At 43.2% G+C, this 20073-nt stretch overlaps 1 protein-coding gene across 1 annotated transcript in view; it reads left to right on the forward strand.

Moving 5' to 3' along the window:
* Positions 1–20073, forward strand: part of ANO2 (anoctamin 2) — a 301983-nt gene that overhangs the window by 260123 nt on the left and 21787 nt on the right. Inside the window, 3 exon segments of the mRNA XM_026652275.1 lie at positions 440–497; positions 2773–2873; positions 16184–16332. Coding sequence (XP_026508060.1) covers positions 440–497; positions 2773–2873; positions 16184–16332 — 308 coding nt within the window.

Genomic DNA, 20073 nt, shown 5'->3' on the forward strand with positions numbered 1-20073 from the left:
AGTAGTCACTTCCAATGTATATATTCAGAATAGTCCAGGTCCTGAAACCCCTTACACATGTAAGTAACTTTGCTCATTAGGACTACTCAAATGCATGAAGTTATTCATGTATAACAGTTTGCAGGATCAGAGCCCCGGTCAATTTTCCCATTTGTTTGTGTGGGTTTTAACCAAGCGAGGGGAAAAAACATTTTTATAAATAGGAAAAGGTGATTTTAAAACTGCAAAAATTGTCAGGGAGACTCAGGGACAGGCACAATATTTGAAACTCGGTTTAGTTAATTTATCTGAAGTTGGCAATATTTTTTTTTTAAAAATCACGTTAAAATAGTTAATTTGAACTGTATTTTAAAATTAGCTACTGTAAGCAGTAATTTTGTTGAGGATAATTTTTAATGCATTCTTTTTTCATCATTTCATATATTTTTATTACTTTCAGGTTTGTTGGCCGACCTGGTAGTTATGTATATATGTTTGATGGTTACCGAATGGAAGAGGCAAGTACAGATGGAATTCAAACAGAAAACATAGTTAAAAAAGAGACATGGATGAGAGTGCCTTTATAAGGAGCCCAGCTAACAGCTGAAAAAAACCTACCACATTTACTTTACCAAAATTCTATGCCTTCCAAGAAAAGAAAAGAAAAACTCAAGACAAAATTCAGTCCCAATAATCTGTGTTTTAGATACTTATATGGCCCCATCATCATAGTATCTGAGTGCCTCACAGTATTGTGATCTATTTATTTTCACAGCAACTCTGTAAGGTAGTACGGTGCTATCATCTCCATTTTACACATGGGGAATTGAGACACAGAGAGATAAAGACCAAGGCGCTGACTTTTAGTTTTCCCTTATGGTGCTCCACCTCCACTCTGCCCTGAGGCCCCACTCCTGCTCTGCCCCTCCCCCGAGGACACACCCTCACTCCACCTCTTCTTACCCCCACTCCAACCCCTCTCCCACCTGCCACTCACTGATCTTTGCCCTTCCCCAAGCACCTCCCCTATCCGACTAAGGAACTGATCGACAGTGCCACTGAACACTGTGGCTGGTGGGTGCTGAGCACTCACTATTTTTTTCCATGGGTGGGTGATTTGCCCATGGTCACACATGAAGTCTGTGGCAGAGCAGTGGCTTGAACCCAATGGCTAGATTTGTGCCCTAACCATTAGACCATCCTTCCCCTCAAAAAGTCTGGGAAAAAATAGTTATGGGATCTTGCCACTTTGTCCTTCTAGCCCCGATTAATGCTGCAAACAAGTTATGCTTCACTTTAAGCAGGTATTGGAAGTCCCTTTAAGTCAATCAAATTAATCCAGTGCTTAAAATAAAGCACACATACAAGTTTGCAAGATCAGGGCCTTTGTTTGTTTGTATCTTTCCAATATGGGGAAAAAAGCAATCAAATGAATACTGTTGGTAATTAAATTAAATGTATAGTAAATATTTTAAAGGAATATACAGTAGTCCCAGAGATCAATATGGTTTTTCAGATTGCCATACATGTTTTCAGAGTGATTTCATTGGTGAAGCACAAATATATGGTTATGAATAGAATTGGAATGATTGATGGATTTGGTGTTCTGAAATGTTTTGATTATATGGTAGTGTGGGTTCATATAAATGTATGTAGTCTTTCCAAGCTTGTACTTTTAAAATATTGTAAGCTTTTTGGTAGTCTTTGTCTTTTCCCCCCCCCCCTGTGGTTGTAAAGCACCTACCACAATGTGGTCCTTGTCCCTGACTGGGGCTCCTAGGTGCTACCGTAATACAAATAAATAATAATAATAATAATTAATAATAATAAATATTGTGTAGCAACTAAAGCATGTGTGTTTTTGTAGTGAGGAACATTATAGTATATATTCGTGACGCAGTCTATTAGAAATGGATCCTTTGAATAGGAAACAATATTTTACAATTTCTTAATAATTCGATATTTTGATCTTTCTATATATTTATGAAAGTTTTAGGGGGGAAAGTTAAGGTTGGATTGTTATTGTAAATTGGTGAATACGAAAGATTATATGGCAGAGGAAACTATCTGGATCCTTCAACTGTTAGTTTCCAGGTCTTTTAATGTTTAGGACAGTGGTTCCGAAACTTGGTTTGCGGCTTGTTCAGGGTAAGCCCCTGGCGGGCCTCGAGACGCTTTGTTTACCTGAGCCCGTCCGTAGGTACGGCCGCTCGCAACTCCCAGTGGCTGTGGTTTGCTGTTCCCGGCCAATGGGAGCTGCAGGAAGCATTAGCCCAGCCCGTGCTGCTTCTCATAGCTCCCATTGGCCGGGAACAGCAAACTGCGGCCACTGGGAGCTGCGAGCGGCCGTACCTGTGGACTCTCAGGTAAACAAAGCGTCTCGCGGCCCACCAGGGGCTTACCCTGAACAAGCGGCGAACCAAGTTTGGGAACCACTGGTTTAGGATCTTTAAAAGGTATATAATTTTTGTTTACTATATCTTTTGGATTCTAATTAGACTTTACTGAAAAAACTTTTTGAAAATTTTGGCTCAGAACTTTAAAAGTCCTTTTCTAGTTCCCTGCCACACACCCCCAGAAAAAAATCCTGGTAAAATTCTACCCCAGGATGAGACCTGACATGAAATTTAAGAGGGATTGGTTTCCTTGGAATTGGCAAAGTTACATGGGGGAATTGAAAATCAGGCTCATAATGCAAAGTTAATTTCAACATTAGTTGTAAAGCAGCAATCACTGCTTCCTCGTGCCTTTGTCATAATTCACTAACAGTTTGTGCTATTCCTTAAATTACAGTGTGCTCCAGGAGGCTGTTTGATGGAACTCTGTATTCAGCTGAGCATCATTATGCTTGGAAAGCAACTTATTCAGAATAATCTGTTTGAAATTGGAATCCCGTATGTATTTCAACCTTTTCCGTTACCATGCACTTTGTTCCTGCAAGATTGTAAATTAAAGGCTTGATCCTTCTTCCACTGAATGGGAGTTTTGCCATTGACTTTAATGAGCCCTAATTGAATATACTTAAGATGATGATAAATCACGCTTCTGGTTGTCGTGAAATGATCTGGCTGTATTTTACCTTAAATAATTGGCTATATCTGCAGTAAATGGATTAAAGAAAATGTCTGAATATATTGAAGAATTGATATAAATTAACTTTAGAAACCTAAGGAAAGTAGGAAAGATATGATAGATCTCTTGGGAAGTTTTAGAGAAGCTTTCAGAGTAGCCGCATTGAATACAAATGGATATGAAATGGGGTTGAGGGAAGCAATGGCTGATATAAGATTTTAAAATGGGTTATTTGAGCTATACTATTTCATGGATTTACACATGAAACCTACATGTTTTTAATGTGCCCTTCACTGAATGGAGAAGATGGTGACATGCTATTAAGCAGCTGTCTTACTATAGTGAGCTTATACATGGAGGCGAATTTTGCATTGTGTTTTGAATGTGGCAAGAACTCTGGCTTAGTGTATCTGCAGTGGCAGGTGTGTCTGCAGCCAAGAGTTATCACTGAGAATGTCTTACTGCTGAATCTTGTGAATTTTACCCTTACTTCTCTCAACTTCATCATCCCTGTTGGTGACAGCATTCTCTGAGGTGTGTGGGGACATTGGTTGTCTTGGATGTGTAGGTACTGTAGGGCTTACTACAGTGTCTGATCCTGCTCCACTGAACTCAGTGTGAGTTTATCCATTGATGTGGATGGGTTCTGGATGAGATCCTTACTGAGGGGTTCTGAAGAAGAAGAGGACTAGAATCTTGATGGGAGATGCACAATGAGGTGGCATTGAAATACATTTGAAAATTGGGCCCTTTTCCCTGGAAATAATTTTTTACTGTTAAAGTGGAAGAAAAAAATATGGACATGGATTATGCATGGCTTTATCCTTCTGAAGTTAAGGTTTACTGAGGAGGCCTGTTTTCTGTCTAAGACTCATGGAGTTTATAGCATAACTTGAGGAAAAAGGTGGTAAATTGCTCCAGAAGACTTTTACATGTTGGAGGCTTAAAGCTTTCTCAGTGTGAACCTGATGTGATTTTTTTATTTCCCTCTTCCAAAAGCTTACTGCTACTGGGTTTGTTTAAGGGGGGACGGTTATGAAGTTATAAATACTGCATTTATTATCTTTGATTCATGGAAGTGGAGACTGATCCAGTCAAAATACAGGGCTACTGTCAGAATATTTCTCAATCCACTGAATGCACTGCTCAGTGCAAGAATGTGACAGCCTCATTCCACTTGTTTCTTCTCCCTCGCCAACAACCTGCAGTGACCTCAGTTTAAAACTGAAATATGTATTAAATAAAAACAAGCTTGCTTTACTTCTCCTCTTCCCAGAGGAATACCACTGCTATCTTGTTATATTGATGCTGACAAGCCTTTTCTGTCTGTTCATAAATTATATGAAGCCACACCCTGTCCCATTCTCACCCAGATTAACTGGAACCTCTCTGCCCCTCCAGCCCAACTCAACTGGCTCCCTTCTGTAGCCTATTACCTCCGTTCCATTCATGGATTTCTTCATTAGAACTGTCTAGGAAGTGGATTTTCTGTGCTGCAAAAATATCAAGATTTCAAAAAAATGAATTAGTCCCAAATTGGGACTAATCTGTTTAAAAAAAATTTTTTTAATTCTCAAAAAAATATATATAGTTGTGAAAAATTTTGGTTTTGTTGAAACAGCTTTTTCCAACCAAAGACTGTTTTGATGAATATTTTCTGACCAGCTCCACTCTTCATGGGTGCTCTCTTCCCTCCCACCCATCTTCCTTGCTAGATCACCCCTTCTCCACCAGAAGGTCTTTCTTTTGTTTCCCCTAACTCTCTCTTCCCTCCATACTGTCCACTGCCCTCATTTCTCTTCTCCTCCTGCACTAGGAATGTTCTGTAGGGACCAATCCTACAGAGGCAGAGAGATGGAATAAATGGTCTAATAGATCTTTCCATCTCTCACTCCAGTGACTTCTGTCCCCTGCTCTGTGCCTGTCTTGAGGAGAAAGAGATCCCAAGAAAACAGTGCTAATTCTCTCACTGGCTCTCAGCACTGCACTCAGGGATAGTGATTGTGCTGCCACTGAGTTCACCCTGGTATTGAATGTAGCAGAAATAACTTTTCTATAGATATTATGAACCATTCTCTAGGCTTCTATAATGGGGACATAATTATCTATTAAATTCTGTGGAAAGATTCATAACACCTATAGAAAGGATTTAATTCCCTATTGAATTCTGTAGGTTTTTGGAGTTATTTCTATATAACTCTATTGGTTTCATTGCTATTAAAGCCCATAGGGGTTTTCCAAAAGGGCAGTGTAGGCTTCTGTTTCCCTGCAAAAGGTTGTGAAGCATCAATCTCATTTGCTGCCTCTTTCATTCAAAGAAACAGGAATAATTTAAGGGCCTGTACAGCTGAGCAGGTTATGGGATGGATACACATGACACCCACCCAGAGCCTTCTCCTTCAACATGAATATTGCCATGGTCAGAAATGCCTGGTTGACATCTTATCCACAGTTAGTGCCGGTTGCAGAATTCAGAAGTTAGGTTTCACATGTCAGCTCTGCTTTGTGCAGAGTCATTAGAACAAATTCTAACCTGTTCCTAATGCTTCTCTGGAGAAACTGCTCCTTGGCTATGATAGATGTGACTTTCTGGTATTCTCTGCCTTCCTGTGATTTGTTTTTCCATTTCTGCATCCAAGAATATCAAAACGGCTGGAGCTATATCATGGCTTTGGAATTATGGGATGCTCAGCAGTCTGGAATTGCAGCAAAGTGCTTTGTGTGGCTGTAATTCACAAGTTTAACAGATGCAACTGTGCCACAATTCACTTAGAGGTGTCACATCCCATAATTCTCTTCTCATGCCACAGAAATTGCTGAAGGGTTTGAGAACCCCGAATTCTTTTGAAACTCCTTTTCACCAATTTTATATTCTCCACCCTCACTGCAAAATTCCATGTGGTTATTTTATTACTCTCTATCCCTAACCTTGTGATAAACGCTTATGGTGAAATCCTGGTCCTACTGACGTCAATAGCAAAATTCCCATTGACCTCAGCGCGGCAAGGATTTCACCCTTAACATACAATATCACTTTCCATCAGTTCTTTCAAAATGCATTTAAATACATTGGATGAGAAAATCAAGGGCCAATAAAATGTATTTCAAGACAGACTTTCATGGCTGTTGTCATTTGTGGTACATTTTGGTTGCTAATAAAGAATTCTTAATGCAGAAATTCATCGACTGTTTATAGCGGGACAGATGCCAATAAATAACAAACACAACCAAAACTCCCGTTGACTTCAGTGGGCGTTCTGAGTGCACAAGGGAGGCTGGATTGGACTGTAAATTTGTGACTGTCTCAGAGATTACAAGTCCTTCCCACACCCCCCCAAAGTTCCCTCCATTTGAGGGAGTGAGCAGATCACAGGAAGCTGACTGTAGCAAATGCAGGACCCTCAGGCCTCCTTCCCCAAAGCAGCAAACATGGTTACACACAAGGGCACAGAAACTTTTAGTCCCCACACTTTCCCACCAGATACAAAGTGCTCAAAATATCTGACCCAGTAGCCTCTCCTCTGTCCATCACTCTAGATGGGGAACAGCAGCAGTAGTTGGCAGGAGCCTTCACAGCCTCCTGACATCAGTAATCCCTCGTCTCTGACACTTGGACTCTGGATTTTTACCCTCTTCTTTCCTGTGTTGTGGTTCATTTTTGGTCTCCATTTTGGCTGTCTCCACTCACCTTTTTCTACAATTCTCCAACAGCTCTGCTTCACTACTAGCTCCATTGGTGGTAGCAGTGGTAGACAGGGCACTAGTGTTTTACCACTTTAATGTTGCTGAGCCCATGTCTAAAATGGCACAGCAGTGAAAACACTGGCAGCTGTTCTGCAATAGCTTTCCCACTGATGGAGCTGCACTGGTGGTTGTGCACTTGAAGACAAAGACTAGTGAAGGCAAGGCCTTTATCCTGCCCCTCTCCTAACTCTGCATCTTTTCAGCCGCCCATTGTTTCTCTTCTCTTCCCTTTACTCACTTCCCTGTCTTAATCCAAAATTTCTTTTCTCTTCCCCACTCTAACAGTCACTGAGCGTCCTCTCCATAAAAATATCCCTAAAGCTATTTTTGTTATCTAAATAAAACAACTATATAATCACATATGTTTGAAAAAGAGACCTGCTACAAACATGCCGTGTGCCTGCCACCACCCTCTTCACTTTACTGTATTCTGTTATCTCTTTACCCCCCTTTTATCTTCAGAGCTTGTGAGCTCTTTAGAGCCAGGACTGTACTGAGTGCCCTTAACTTCCATTTAAGGTGCTCGTTTCCTTGAATCATTGCGTTCTTACTTCTGATAGTAGGAAACAGATAATACTGGCTAGAACCAAGCCTAGTGGGAAAGGATCTGTGCATTCTCTCCTGTTCTGTTCTGCCCCAGCTGTTCAGACCTGACCAGCACTGGACAACTGCAACGCTACAGCTATCTTCTCTAAATCCAGTCTTTCTCCCTAAACAGGTCTGACTTTGATCACCTGCTCATCTCCTTTCATGGGAGCATGGAGCTTCCCTGATTGTGCCTCTTAGGCACAAAGCATCTCAAAGTCCTTCTTGGCCAGTCCATAATCTGGCTCACAGTACACAAGAAGATAAAATAGACCAGATGAACTTTCCTTGCTTCTCCATTGCTTTCAGCTTGATTTTAAAATATTGATCTTTTGAATCATTATAAAAAACATTTCTCACAAGCATACCAAAAGAGTTTATTCAGTTTTAACAGTGCAATCATCTGTGCAGCTATGGAGTTCTGCAAAACTCATTTTTACTCCTCTGCTGTGGTACAGCTGGAGAATAACCCTGACAGTATCTATTCAGTGCAAATCCCTGTCTTTTGTTCCTTTAATTTCCTGACACATTTCTGGTTGATCTGAAATTTCACATGCTTGGGTACGACACAAAAGTGCATTTTTGTGAAAAGCTTGAGTAGAATCCATTTGGCTTTTTTTCAGTTGATCATTTCAAAATAACTTATAAATAAAAACACTCTTTGGGGCTTAAGTTAAAAATTGTTCAAGCTTCCAAGCTTCGTGCTTGGCATGAGGATAGTTCATAGTGAGGAATAGGCACAATGGTAAATTTAAAAAAAAGAAAGATAATTAAAATAATTCTAAGTGACTGAGTACTGGGTTTAGTGCATTCACATTTTAAAAAATTACTTACAGAGTTCCCAGTGGAGCTACAGAAATGCATTAAACTCCAAGGCACAACTCTCTAGTGCTGCAGCTAGAGGATTAGATCACACATATATAGACTCCACATGTAAACACACCCAAACTTAATGTCAACAGCCTCACACCACCGTTGGAATAACAATAAGAGTGCTGCTCCTTATATAGACCTTTTCATCTGTAGATCTCAAAGCATTTTACAAAGGAAGGGTCAGAATCATTATCCCCATTTTGCAGATGGGGAAACTGAGGCACATAGCAATGATGTTCACACGAAAACACAAAATCATGTGCACCATGGGGCGAGCACAGTTTATGTCAATCAGCAGTTGAATCCTATGCATACGTGGGCTACAAATCTCATTAATCAGCATACATACTCCAGATTCATACACACATCCCTCTCATTGGAGCACACCTACATTCTTATCCTAATCTACTGTAGGATCTCCAATAACATACTGTGCATGGAACCTACGGTTACTCCCTCCCCTCTTGACTTTGCACAGACAGACACCCCTATCCCCCAGTATATTCAATGGGCATGATGCTGGGCTTGATCCTTGTGTAAGTCAGGAATATCTCTATTCAAGTGGATGGTGTTCCACAGGTATTAAGCTGGCATGAGATCAGAACTGGACCAATCACTTCCTTATCTATCAGTACAATCGCTCACAGTAATCAAGTGCTCGTCAATCTTATCTGCATACAGAAATAAGACGGGCATTTAAAGTATGTCATTTACTGTAGCAAAAGTAATTACGGAATAGTAGTAGTATTTTTTTTTTTTTTACTCTTCATTGCCTAATGAGAACCTTTATTGCATCAGGAAATTTATCAGTGATGTGCTGGAAGGACCTTCTGGGAGTTCTTTGTTTAAATTTCTCCATTGAATTGAAGGGAAGGTTCAGATCATTCTGCTGCTCCTCCTTCCTCACCCATGCATAGTGCTGAATCACACTTGCCATAGATGACATCCCTTGAATGTCATAAAAATACTTCTGAAGAGCAAACGTAGTGCCTTTAGAATGGACCAGTTTACACCAACTAGAAAGCAATGTTCCTTGACTGGGTACCCTAATTCCTTCTTATAAGGTCTTAAAAATCCCACCCCATTCAAATTACATAAACTGAACACTCTGCTTTTTATTATCATTATACCCAATGGCCATATCCTCAGCTGCATCTGGCACAGGGCGGCTTTTATGAGATCTTTACAGGTCTCTGATCTTGGGGCTGATATGGGCTGGTTCTGTCTCTGACACAACATAGAGCAGCCTTAGGAGTCCAACCATGTCCCCAACATGCCCTGCGCTGGGCTGTTTTAGAGCTGGTCACAGTGACACGAAACCACACAGGAATTCCCCTTACACTTGGGTAATCCCCACATTGCTTGCAGCTTCGTGCCACTATGGTGGCACAAAACAGCCGGAGTGTGGGCGAAGAACCTGACCTGTTTTTCAGGAACAATGAACAGACCGGTTTGCCAGGTAGCATTGCCCCCTCCTTTGGATAGGGGTCTCAGACAACAGGGTGTTTTTTAAAACTGGAAAACAAATAAATAGATCCCCCCCACACACACACACACGATTCTCTCTGCAACACCCACATCTGGCTCAAGGGGTTTATCACAGGCTCGGGGGGATGGGGACTGTGAGGGCCCCTGGTTATACCATTGGCAACACTTCATTGGAATTAATCTGGCTTTTTACTCATGCTATACATATGTGTACTGTTATCAAATAATTTACACATTCGTGAAAGACAAACTGAGAAAATGTGAGAAATCTTGCATTTGATGCTAGCCCTAGTGTATTTAGTGTCCTTAGTTTTGGAGAAAATATGTGTGTCTTTTACACTTTCCCATGGTTATTTTCCAGTCTGTAAAACAATATAAAGCTGTCAATGAAGTTGAAATTGAAATACTACCTACTATTCCATGGAGATATAAAATGTTCACTCATCTGTCAGATGGAGATTCATGCTACAATGAGATATTAAACCCTTATACATTGTACAGATAGGGCCAGGCTCTGAAACTCTTATTGCCATCCATAAGCAATTACTTGCACAGGTAATTGCACAACCTATGGGTATGAACTGCTCACCAATGTGAGTAAGGGTATGTCTACACTACAAGAGTAGTTTGATTTTACTTAAATCGAATATGTGGAATCGATATTACAAAGTCGAACGTGTGTATCCACACTAAGGACAGTAATTTGACTTTGTGAGTCCACACTAACGGGGCAAGCGTCGACATTGGAAGTGGTGCACTGTGGGCAGCTATCCCACAGTTCCCGCAGTCCCCGCTGCCCACTGGAATTCTGGGTCGAGCCCCCAATGCCTGCTGGGGAAAAAATGTGTCGAGGGTGGTTTTGGGTAACTGTCGTCATCCAACCGTCACTCCCGCCCTCCCTCCCTGAAAGCGCCGGCGGGCAATCAGTTCGCGCACTTTTCTGGTCAGTGACAGCGTGGACGCCACAGCACTGCAAGCATGGAGCCCGCTGCGACCATCGCTGCAGTTATGGCAGTTGTCAACACCTCGCACCTTATCGTACACCTTTTCCAGAGGCAGATGGTGAGAAATCGGGCGAGGAGGCTACGGCAGCGCGGTGAGGACATTAAGTCTGAGAGGGGCACAGACCTCTCGCAAAGCACGGGACACCACGCCGTGAACATCATGGTGGCAATGGGTCATGTTGATGCTGTGGAAAGGCGATTCTGGGCCTGGGAAACAAGCACGGACTGGTGGGACCGCATAGTGCTGCAGGTCTGGGATGAATCACAGTGGCTGCGAAACTTTCGCATGCGGAAGGGAACTTTCCTGGAACTTTGTGAGTTGCTGTCCCCTGCCCTGAAGCGCAAGGACACCCAGAAGTGAGTGGCCATAGCCCTCTGGAAGCTTGCAACGCCAGACAGCTACCAGTCAGTCACGAACCACTTTGGCGTGGGCAAATCTACCGTGGGGGTTGCTGTGATGCAAGTAGCCAACGCAATCGTTGAGCTACTGCTGTCAAAGGTAGTGACCCTTGGAAACGTGCAGGTCATCATAGATGGCTTCGCCGCAATGGGATTCCCAAACTGCAATGGGGCTATAGATGGAACTCACATCCCTATCCTGGGACCGGACCATCAGGCCAGCCAGTACATTAACCGAAAGGGCTACTTTTCAATGGTGCTGCAAGCACTGGTGGACCATAGGGGGCGTTTTACCAACATCAACGTCGGATGGCCGGGCAAGGTTCATGAGGTTGTGTTTTCAGGAACTCTGGTCTGTTTAGACGGCTGCAGGAAGGTATTTACTTCCCGGACCACAAAATAACTGTTGGGGATGTGGAGATGCCTATAGTGATCCTCGGGGACCCAGCCTACCCGCTAATGCCCTAGCTCATGAAGCCCTATACAGGCGCCCTGGACACTGAAAAAGAACTCTTCAACTACCATCTGAGCAAGTGCAGAATGGTGGTGGAGTGTGCTTTTGGACGTCTCAAGGGGAGATGGAGAAGCTTACTGACTTGCTCTGATCTCAGCGAAACCAATATCCCCATTGTTATTGCAGCTTGCTGTGTGCTCCACAATCTCTGTGAGAGCAAGGGGGAGACCTTTATGGCGGGGTGGGAGGTTGAGGCAAATAGCCTGGCTGCTGATTACACCCAGCCAGACAGCCATGCGATTAGAAGAGCCCAGCAGGATGCGCTGTGCATCCGGGAGGCTTTGAAAGCTAGGTTCCTCAGTGAGCAGGGTAACCAGTGACTTTTAAGTTTGTTTAAAGAGAAGCTGAACCTGCCCCCGTTTCTTTACCCGGTTAATGTTGACTATCCTCTCCAGCTACATACCCCGTTCACCCCGTCCCCCCCCTTCCAACCCACGTTTAAAAATAAAATAAATGGAACTTTGTTAATGAACCCCGTTTTCTTTATTACGGGTTTCGCGGTAAACTGTTGAAACTGGGACGCAGACTGTGGTGGCGAGCGGGCGTAGTGATGGAAAGGACGCTTCTAAACTCGAGGAATGACAGGCTCCTGCTCCTAGAGTGGTCCGCAGTGGTGGACTGGTTGTTTCAACGGAGCCTGCCACCCCTCCTTTTCGGGACTCTGTGTGTGGGGGCTATGTGACTTTGTGGCGGGGGAGGACGGTTACTGATTCAGGGTCCGAGTTAATGCCTGGGGACGGTTGGTAGGGGATCTCTGTGAGGGTGATGAAGAGATCCTGGCTGTCGGGGAAATCAGCATTGTAAGCGCTGTCGACTGCCTCGTCCTCCTCATCTCCTTCCTCATCTTCCCCGTCTGCTAACATCTCCAAGTAAGCAGCCGTCGACAATATCCCATCCTCTGAGTCCACGGTCAGTGGTGGGGTAGTGGTGGCGGCCGCACCTAGAATGGAATGCAGTGGCTCGTAGAAACGGCATGTCTGGGGCTGGGATCCAGAGCGTCCGTTTGCCTCTTTGGTCTTCTGGTACCCTTGTCTCAGCTCCTTGATTTTCACGCGGCACTGCATTGCATCCCGGCTGTATCCTCTCTCTGTCATGGCTTTTGAGATCTTCTCGTAGATCTTTGCATTCCGTCTTTTCGATCGCAGCTCCGAAAGCACAGACTCATCGCCCCACACAGCGATCAGATCCAAGACTTCCCGATCAGTCCATGCTGGGGCCCTCTTTCTATTCTGAGATTGCATGGTCACCTCTGCTGGAGAGCTCTGCATCGTTGCCAGTGCTGCTGAGCTCGCCACGATGTCCAAACAGGAAATGAGATTCAAACTGGCCAGACAGGAAAAGGAATTCAAATTTTCCCGGGGCTTTTCCTGTGTGGCTGGTCAGAGCATCCGAGCTCGGACTGCTGTCCAGAGCGTCAACAGAGTGGTGCACTGTGGGATAGCTCCCGGAGCTATTAGCGTCGAATTCCATCCACACCTACCCTAATTCGACATGGCCATGTCGAATTTAGCGCTACTCCCCTCGTTGGGGAGGAGTACAGAAATCGAATTTAGGAGACCTCTATGTCGAACTAAATAGCTTCATTGTGTGGACGGGTGCAGGGTTAATTCGATTTAACGCTGCTAAATTCGACATAACCTCCTAGTGTAGACCAGGCCTAAGGGATTCACAATCTGGCCTAAAGGTAGTGGCACTCTATTGAGAGAAAAACCCATATGTAGTGTATTACAAAAACTATTATTTAGTGATAACTTTCATATTTCCAAGTTTTCTCATGAAAGATGGTGTACTTCTTCATTTTCCTCAACGTATTTCTTAAAAAACTTGTCTATTTCAATAGTTATAATTAGAGAGAGGTCAAAATCAGAACCTCAGATTCAAATTCCTTTGAATTTGGGGGGCTTGAGGGACTGTGACAGGCGCAGTCTTCTGCTCTGTCTACACAGACTCAGAGACCTTCAGTTATTAAACATCCCACAAACAGTTTATTTACATTTGTCTTCCCACAACCTTACTGATCCATACACCATATTATTTACAGTTTCAGTTTCTTCTCAGTTCTCTGCCAAGGAGAGGAGAGGGAAGAGAACCCTCTAGCAGACGTGCTGGAACAATTTTTTATAGTGCAGGTGCTGAGAGCCATTGAAACAAGCTGTAAACTCTGTATATGATGGAAACCACTTCAAGCCAGTGGGTGCAGCAGCACCCCCAGCGCTAGGTCCAGCATCTATGCCCTCTACCCAGAGATCCTTCCTGGTTCTGGCTCTGCTAGCCTGTCTGTCTTCCCTTCTCTGCTGCCTTCTCTCCTGTGTTAATGTGCCAATTTGTTTTAGTCCTCCCCCACCCCCGCCCATTTGAATCCGCTAATTAGGCCTCTGTTAGGTCCACCCTGGGGGAATTAATTGACGTTTAAGTGACCAGAGTGCTGGCTCAGCTGTTGGTTCCCAGTATTCCGTCACAGGGAGTCACAAAGTTCTGGGGCTAATCAAGAATTGGAAGAGTTTATTTTCCATTTCTGGTTGAGAAGCAGCCAGAATCTCACAAGAATATTAGATCTTGCAAAACATCTACCACTGATATAGCAAAGATCTTTCAAGATCAGCTATTCTGCTTTACATGGCTGAAATCTCACAAGAGCAGTGCCAGCCCAATTTTTTTCACCATTTCTAGCTGCAAAGATGCATCTGAGGGCAGATTTGGGGTGTCTAAAACTGTTAGGAGGAAACTTTAAATTATGACTGTGCACAGTTGTACCTAAAGTGTGTGTGTGTACACACACAGTTCTCTATGACATTCTTTTTCCAGGGTTTATGTAAATCTCTACCCTTTGGCCATCTCATTGCCTCATGTGTGTTCCAGGAAACTCTCCACAAAAAGACAACTTGAAAAAAATGAATCTGTTTTTCTTAAACACATGATACACCTTTTCCATATTAATCTGTATAATTCCACAGATTCTAGTAATTTAAAAATAAATAACAGCTTTAAATCCAGTTCTAGGATATATCTTTCACTCTTCTCATCCATTCACTTGTGTTCAGAATACTTGTTACCAATTTTAACATCAATTATACTTTTCTGCCTGTAGCTTGTTATTGGCTGGTGCTCTCCCTTTCATCATACGCATGCCTGAAAAAGGATTTGAGTGTGCATCAAGGGGATAATACACCACCAAGGGCCAAATTCTGTTTTGTCTTAGTCATATGCTGTGCTGCAACTGGCTCCCTTTAGCTGCTTCTCTGCATGACCTCTGAGCACAGCTCAGATATAATGGGGAATCAAGGCCATCCAGAACCTTCAAGATTGAAGTCATTTTATAAATTGGAGACATTATTATGTTTATTTACATATTTATATTCCCAACCATTTTAATTGGTATGTTCCTCATTGTTTTTATTATTTATAACACATTGTTTTAGCTGTAGAACATGGAGTTTCTGCTTGCTGTCCACAAGCAATGTTCAAGCCATTTGACATATGGAGATATAAACCTATCTCAAAGAGCTAGAAGGGACCCTGAAAGGCCATTGAGTCCAGCCCCCTGCCTTCACTAGCAGGACTAAGTACTGCTTTTGCCACCCCAGCTCCCTAGGTGGCCCCCTCAAGGATTGAGCTCACCACTCTGGGTTTAGCAGGCCAATGCTTAAACCACTGAGCTATCCCTCCCTCCCAGCTTATTTGCTACAGAGAGTATCTTGCTGTGGCAAATGACACCAGTAATCTGGGATCTTCACCGGCTGGCTGTTGGTTACCAGCCTGATTTTAATATGTTAGTATTGACCTTAGTGCCTCATGCAGCTTGGGATCTACCTGCCCAAGACACCGTCTCCCTCCCCATACTGCAGTTGCAGTAAGCAGACATGCTCCCACTGGAGCTCCTTTGACTTGAAAGAGAGGCAATGTCTGGCAAAAGGGTGACCGTAGGCTTTGGAATTTACTTCACTCCTGCCCCCTCTTTGCTCAAAAATAGCCCCAATCCTTTGACTTTCAGGATACGTCAGAAGGCCCATCTCTGTTCCCAAGCTTGTAGAATGGGGGGGGGGAGGGGAGGAGCCATTGCTGGAATGAGTGCTGTGAGGGTGAAGATTTGTGGCTGGAGCAGTATTTTTTTTCTTTTTTAACAGAGGGAGAGAGGGTCGATACTATGTTTATTTGTGCATTTTAATGTTTGGCAAATGTGCCTGGAGCCTTGGATAGATGCCTTGTTGTCTGTCTAAATCTAAATAAATATTAGAAAATAACGGGCCTGCCTCTGCTCTGTTCCATTGGTTTTAGGGTAATGTCAATGCAGTTACACAGAAACATAGGCATTGCTACACTGAATCAGACAGTCCCACAGTCCGTCTAGTGTAGTACCCTGTCTCTGACTGGTCACCATCAGATGCTTCAGAGGGAGATGCACGAAATGCTGCAGTAGACCGACATGGGATAGTCTAACATAAAATTGGTGTTACAGAGCAGAGTCTGGCTGAATTTCTGTAAAAAAAAAGAAAGCGTTGATTTAATTAGACCTTTCATTTCCCAGGAAGTTAAAAAAGCTGTTCAGGAAGCTGAAGGATGAAAGGACTGAGAAAAAGGAAAATGACTCCAACCACTCAAAGCACCCTCAGCAATGGGATCTTGATTACATGCTGGAACCTTTCACTGGACTGACTCCAGAATACATGGAAATGAGTAAGATCTCATGAGGGTCTGTTATCTTAAAATCTTGTTTTTCCCCCTTCTGTTTCAGTGGATTTTAACAGCAACCATTGCCACATATTAGCCTGAGAAAAGATACATGTTTTAAGTGTTGCCTTGGCTTCATGAAAGTTATCTACAAATGAAGTGGGTGCAGAGGTGGACCATACCAGCAGCAGAATAACACTCGGGCGGTGCAGTGTTTAATAATTACTAGACTTCCAAAAATATGATTATTTGTATTACAGTCATGCCTGGAGACCCCAAATGAGATCAGAGTCCCATTGCACTCAGCACAGGGCACATACATAGTAAGAGAGAACCTCTGCCCCAAAGAGCTTATCTTATACATAAACAAGACAGACAAAGGGTGGGAGGAAGGAAGAATTATTATCCCCATTTTACAGATGAGGAACTGAGGCACAGAGGGATTGAGTGACTTGTCCAAGGTCATGTAGGACATCTGCAGCAGAGCCCAGAATGGATCCCAGGTTGCCAGGGTTCCAGGCTAGTGCTTTAAAGAAGATTATCCTGCCTGTCAAGTAGTGTATGCACCCTTTCTCCTCTGCCAGCCACAGTGCAGAAGAGGTGGCCATGTAACTAACACACACACACACACACACACACACGGTGCCATTGCTTGTGCTTATGTTCCTATGGTACTTGCACTCAGGGATATGGATCTTGGGTACGATTCTTCTCTCACACCAGTGTAAACTGGGTGTAAGTCCACTGAAGTCAGTGGAGTTCCACTGCTGTGAGAGGAGAATCAGACCCTATATGCCTAACATTTTTATACAATCCATAAATATGGGCACACTCTAATTTCCATTGACTGCTGAGTTAATGTTTCCATATGGCTAAACAACTCTGTGATCCAGAGTGTTAGTTCAGTCAGGCCAGTACTGCTGCTGTGACTTCAGCTGCAGTTATCGCACTAATACCACTGGTCTTCATACATTTGAAGGTGAAGAACCAAGCCCATAACAGCCTCCGCCACACAACAGAAAAGACGTCTGTAAATAATAAACACTTAGAAACCGTGAGCAACTTCTATGGAAACAGAATTCATGGTTTGGTGAAAGGTTTTAAACAAAGCTTTGTGCTGTTCCATTGTTTTCAATCAAGTTACACAGGCATAATATAGAACAGAATCTGGTCCATGTGGCAGATGGACAGTGCAGTTTGCACGACAGAACAAATGGTTCTCTTGTCAAAAGATGTGCTATGCCAGTCATGAACTGGTGTTTGCAGATCTAGATGTCGGCTCTGTGCAAATTGGTGCTGTAGTAATACCAGCAACCCAGGAGTTTCTGTCTGCCAGAGTTTTACAGGAAATGCTCCACCAGCAGAAAGCTTATGTCATAAGAATATAAGAACATACTGCGCCAGACCAAAGGTCCATCTAGCCCAGTATCCTGTCTTCTGACTGTGGCCAATGCCAGGTGCCCCAGAGGGAATGAACAGAACAGGTAATTATCAAGTGATCCATTCCCTGTCGCCCATTCCCAGCTTCTGTCAAACAGAGGCTAGGGACACCATCTCTGCCCATCTTGGCTAATAGCCATTGATGGACCTATCCTCCATGAATTTATCTAGTTCTTTTTTAACCCTGTTATAGTCTTAGCCTTCACAACATCCTCTGACAAAGAGTTCCACAGGTTGACTGTGCATTGTGTGAAGAAATACTTCCTTTTGTTTGTTTTAAACCTGCTGCAGATTAATTTCATTTGGTGACCCCTAGTTCTTATGTTATGAGGAGTAAATAACACTTCCTTATTTACTTTCTCCAGACCAGTCATGATTGTATAGATCTCAATCATATCCCCCCTTAGTCGTCTCTTTTCTAAGCTGAAAAGTCCCCGTTTTACTAATCTCTCCTCATACGACAGCCGTTCCATACCTCTAATAATTTTTGTTGCCCTTTTCTGAACCTTTTCCAATTCCAATATATCTTTTTTGAGATGGGGTAACTACATCTGCACGCGGCAGTCAAGATGTGGGCATACCATGAATTTATATAGAGGCAATATGATATTTTCTGTCTTATTATCTATCCCTTTCTTAATGATTCCTAACATTCTGTTAGCTTTTTTGACTGCCACTGCACATTGAATCGATGTTTTCAGAGAACTATCCACAATGACTCCAAGATCTCTTTCTTGAGTGGTAACAGCTAATTTAGACCCCATCATTTTATATGTATGGTTGGGATTATGTTTTCCAATGTGCATTACTTTGCATTTATCAACATTGAATTTCATCTGCCATTTTGTTGCCCAGTTACCTACTTTTGACAGATCCTTTTGTAGCTCTTCGCAGTCTGCCTGGAACTTAACTATCTTGAGTAGTTTTATATCATCTGCAAATTTTGCCACCTCACTGTTTACCCCTTTTTCCAGATCATTTATGAATATGTTGAATAGGACTGATCCCAGTACAGATCCTAGGGGACACCACTATTTACATCCCTCCATTCTGAAAACTGACCATTTATTCCTTTGTTTCTATCTTTTAACCAGTTACCAATCCATGAGAGCACCTTCCCTCTTATCCCATGACAGCTTACTTTGCTTAAGAGTCTTTGGTGAGGGACCTTGTCAAAGGCTTTCTGAAAATCTAAGTACACTATATCCACTGGATCCCCCTTGTCCAGATGCTTGTTGACTCCCTCAAAGAATTGTAGTAGATTGGTGGCGCACGATTTCCCTTTACAAAAACCATGTTGACTGTTCCCCAACAAATTATGTTCATCTATGTGTCTGACAATTTTGTTCTTTACTAAAACAACAAGGAGTCTGGTGGCACCTTGTTCTTTACTATAGTTTCAACCAGTTTGCCTGGTACTGAAGTCAGGCTTACCAGCCTGTACCTACCTAGCTCTTAGTTATCCTCCTTTGGACTCTATTCACCCCCACTTCCCATCAGCAAAGAGAGTAGCATCATTTCTACTACCAAGAGAGGACAGTGATACCAGGCATGAATTTGACCCAGGATGCACATCAGCATCTTCTTCACACAGCGCACAGTCAACTTGTGGAACTCCTTACCTGAGGAGGTTGTGAAGGCTAGGACTATAACAGCATTTAAGAGGGAACTGGATAAATTCATGGAGGTTAAGTCCATTAATTGCTATTAGGCAGGAGGGTAAGGAATGGTGTCCCTAGCCTCTGTTTGTCAGAGGGTGGAGATGGATGGCAGGAGAGAGATCACTTGATCATAACCTGTCAGGTTCACTCCCTCTGGGGCACCTGGCATTGGCCACTGTCAGTAGACAGGATACTGGGCTAGATGGACCTTTGGTCTGACCCAGTACGGCCGTTCTTATGTTCTTATCTGATACGGAATTCCAAAGCAAAGCTTATAAAGGGCTCCATTCCCATTCTAAGTGTGCATGTAGAATAAGCTCTGAGGAGCATCAGTATGAATCAGCAGAACCCAAGAGGGCAGAGGTGGAAATAATCAACAAATGACTCAATGATGCAGTTCTGGGATACAATCCAACTGCATCAATCCGCAGGGACATGAGACTACAAAGAAGCAGTAGGCAGGGATTCCAGGGAATAAGTTAGAGGCCAGAGTGTTCACACTAGATACAAAACAAAATTGCTGCCTACCCCAAAGCATTACTGCAGCATCAAAAGAGGATCCCAGAGGGACCAAGCACAGCACAAGCTTCAGGGTAGGAAAGCATTCAGAAAAGAACCACAGCTCATCGCACGTATGGCAAATTAT

The sequence above is a fragment of the Terrapene carolina genome, unplaced genomic scaffold (assembly GCF_002925995.2).
Source record: "Terrapene carolina triunguis isolate 2854851 unplaced genomic scaffold, T_m_triunguis-2.0 Scaffold112, whole genome shotgun sequence".
Classification (NCBI taxonomy): domain Eukaryota; kingdom Metazoa; phylum Chordata; order Testudines; family Emydidae; genus Terrapene; species Terrapene triunguis.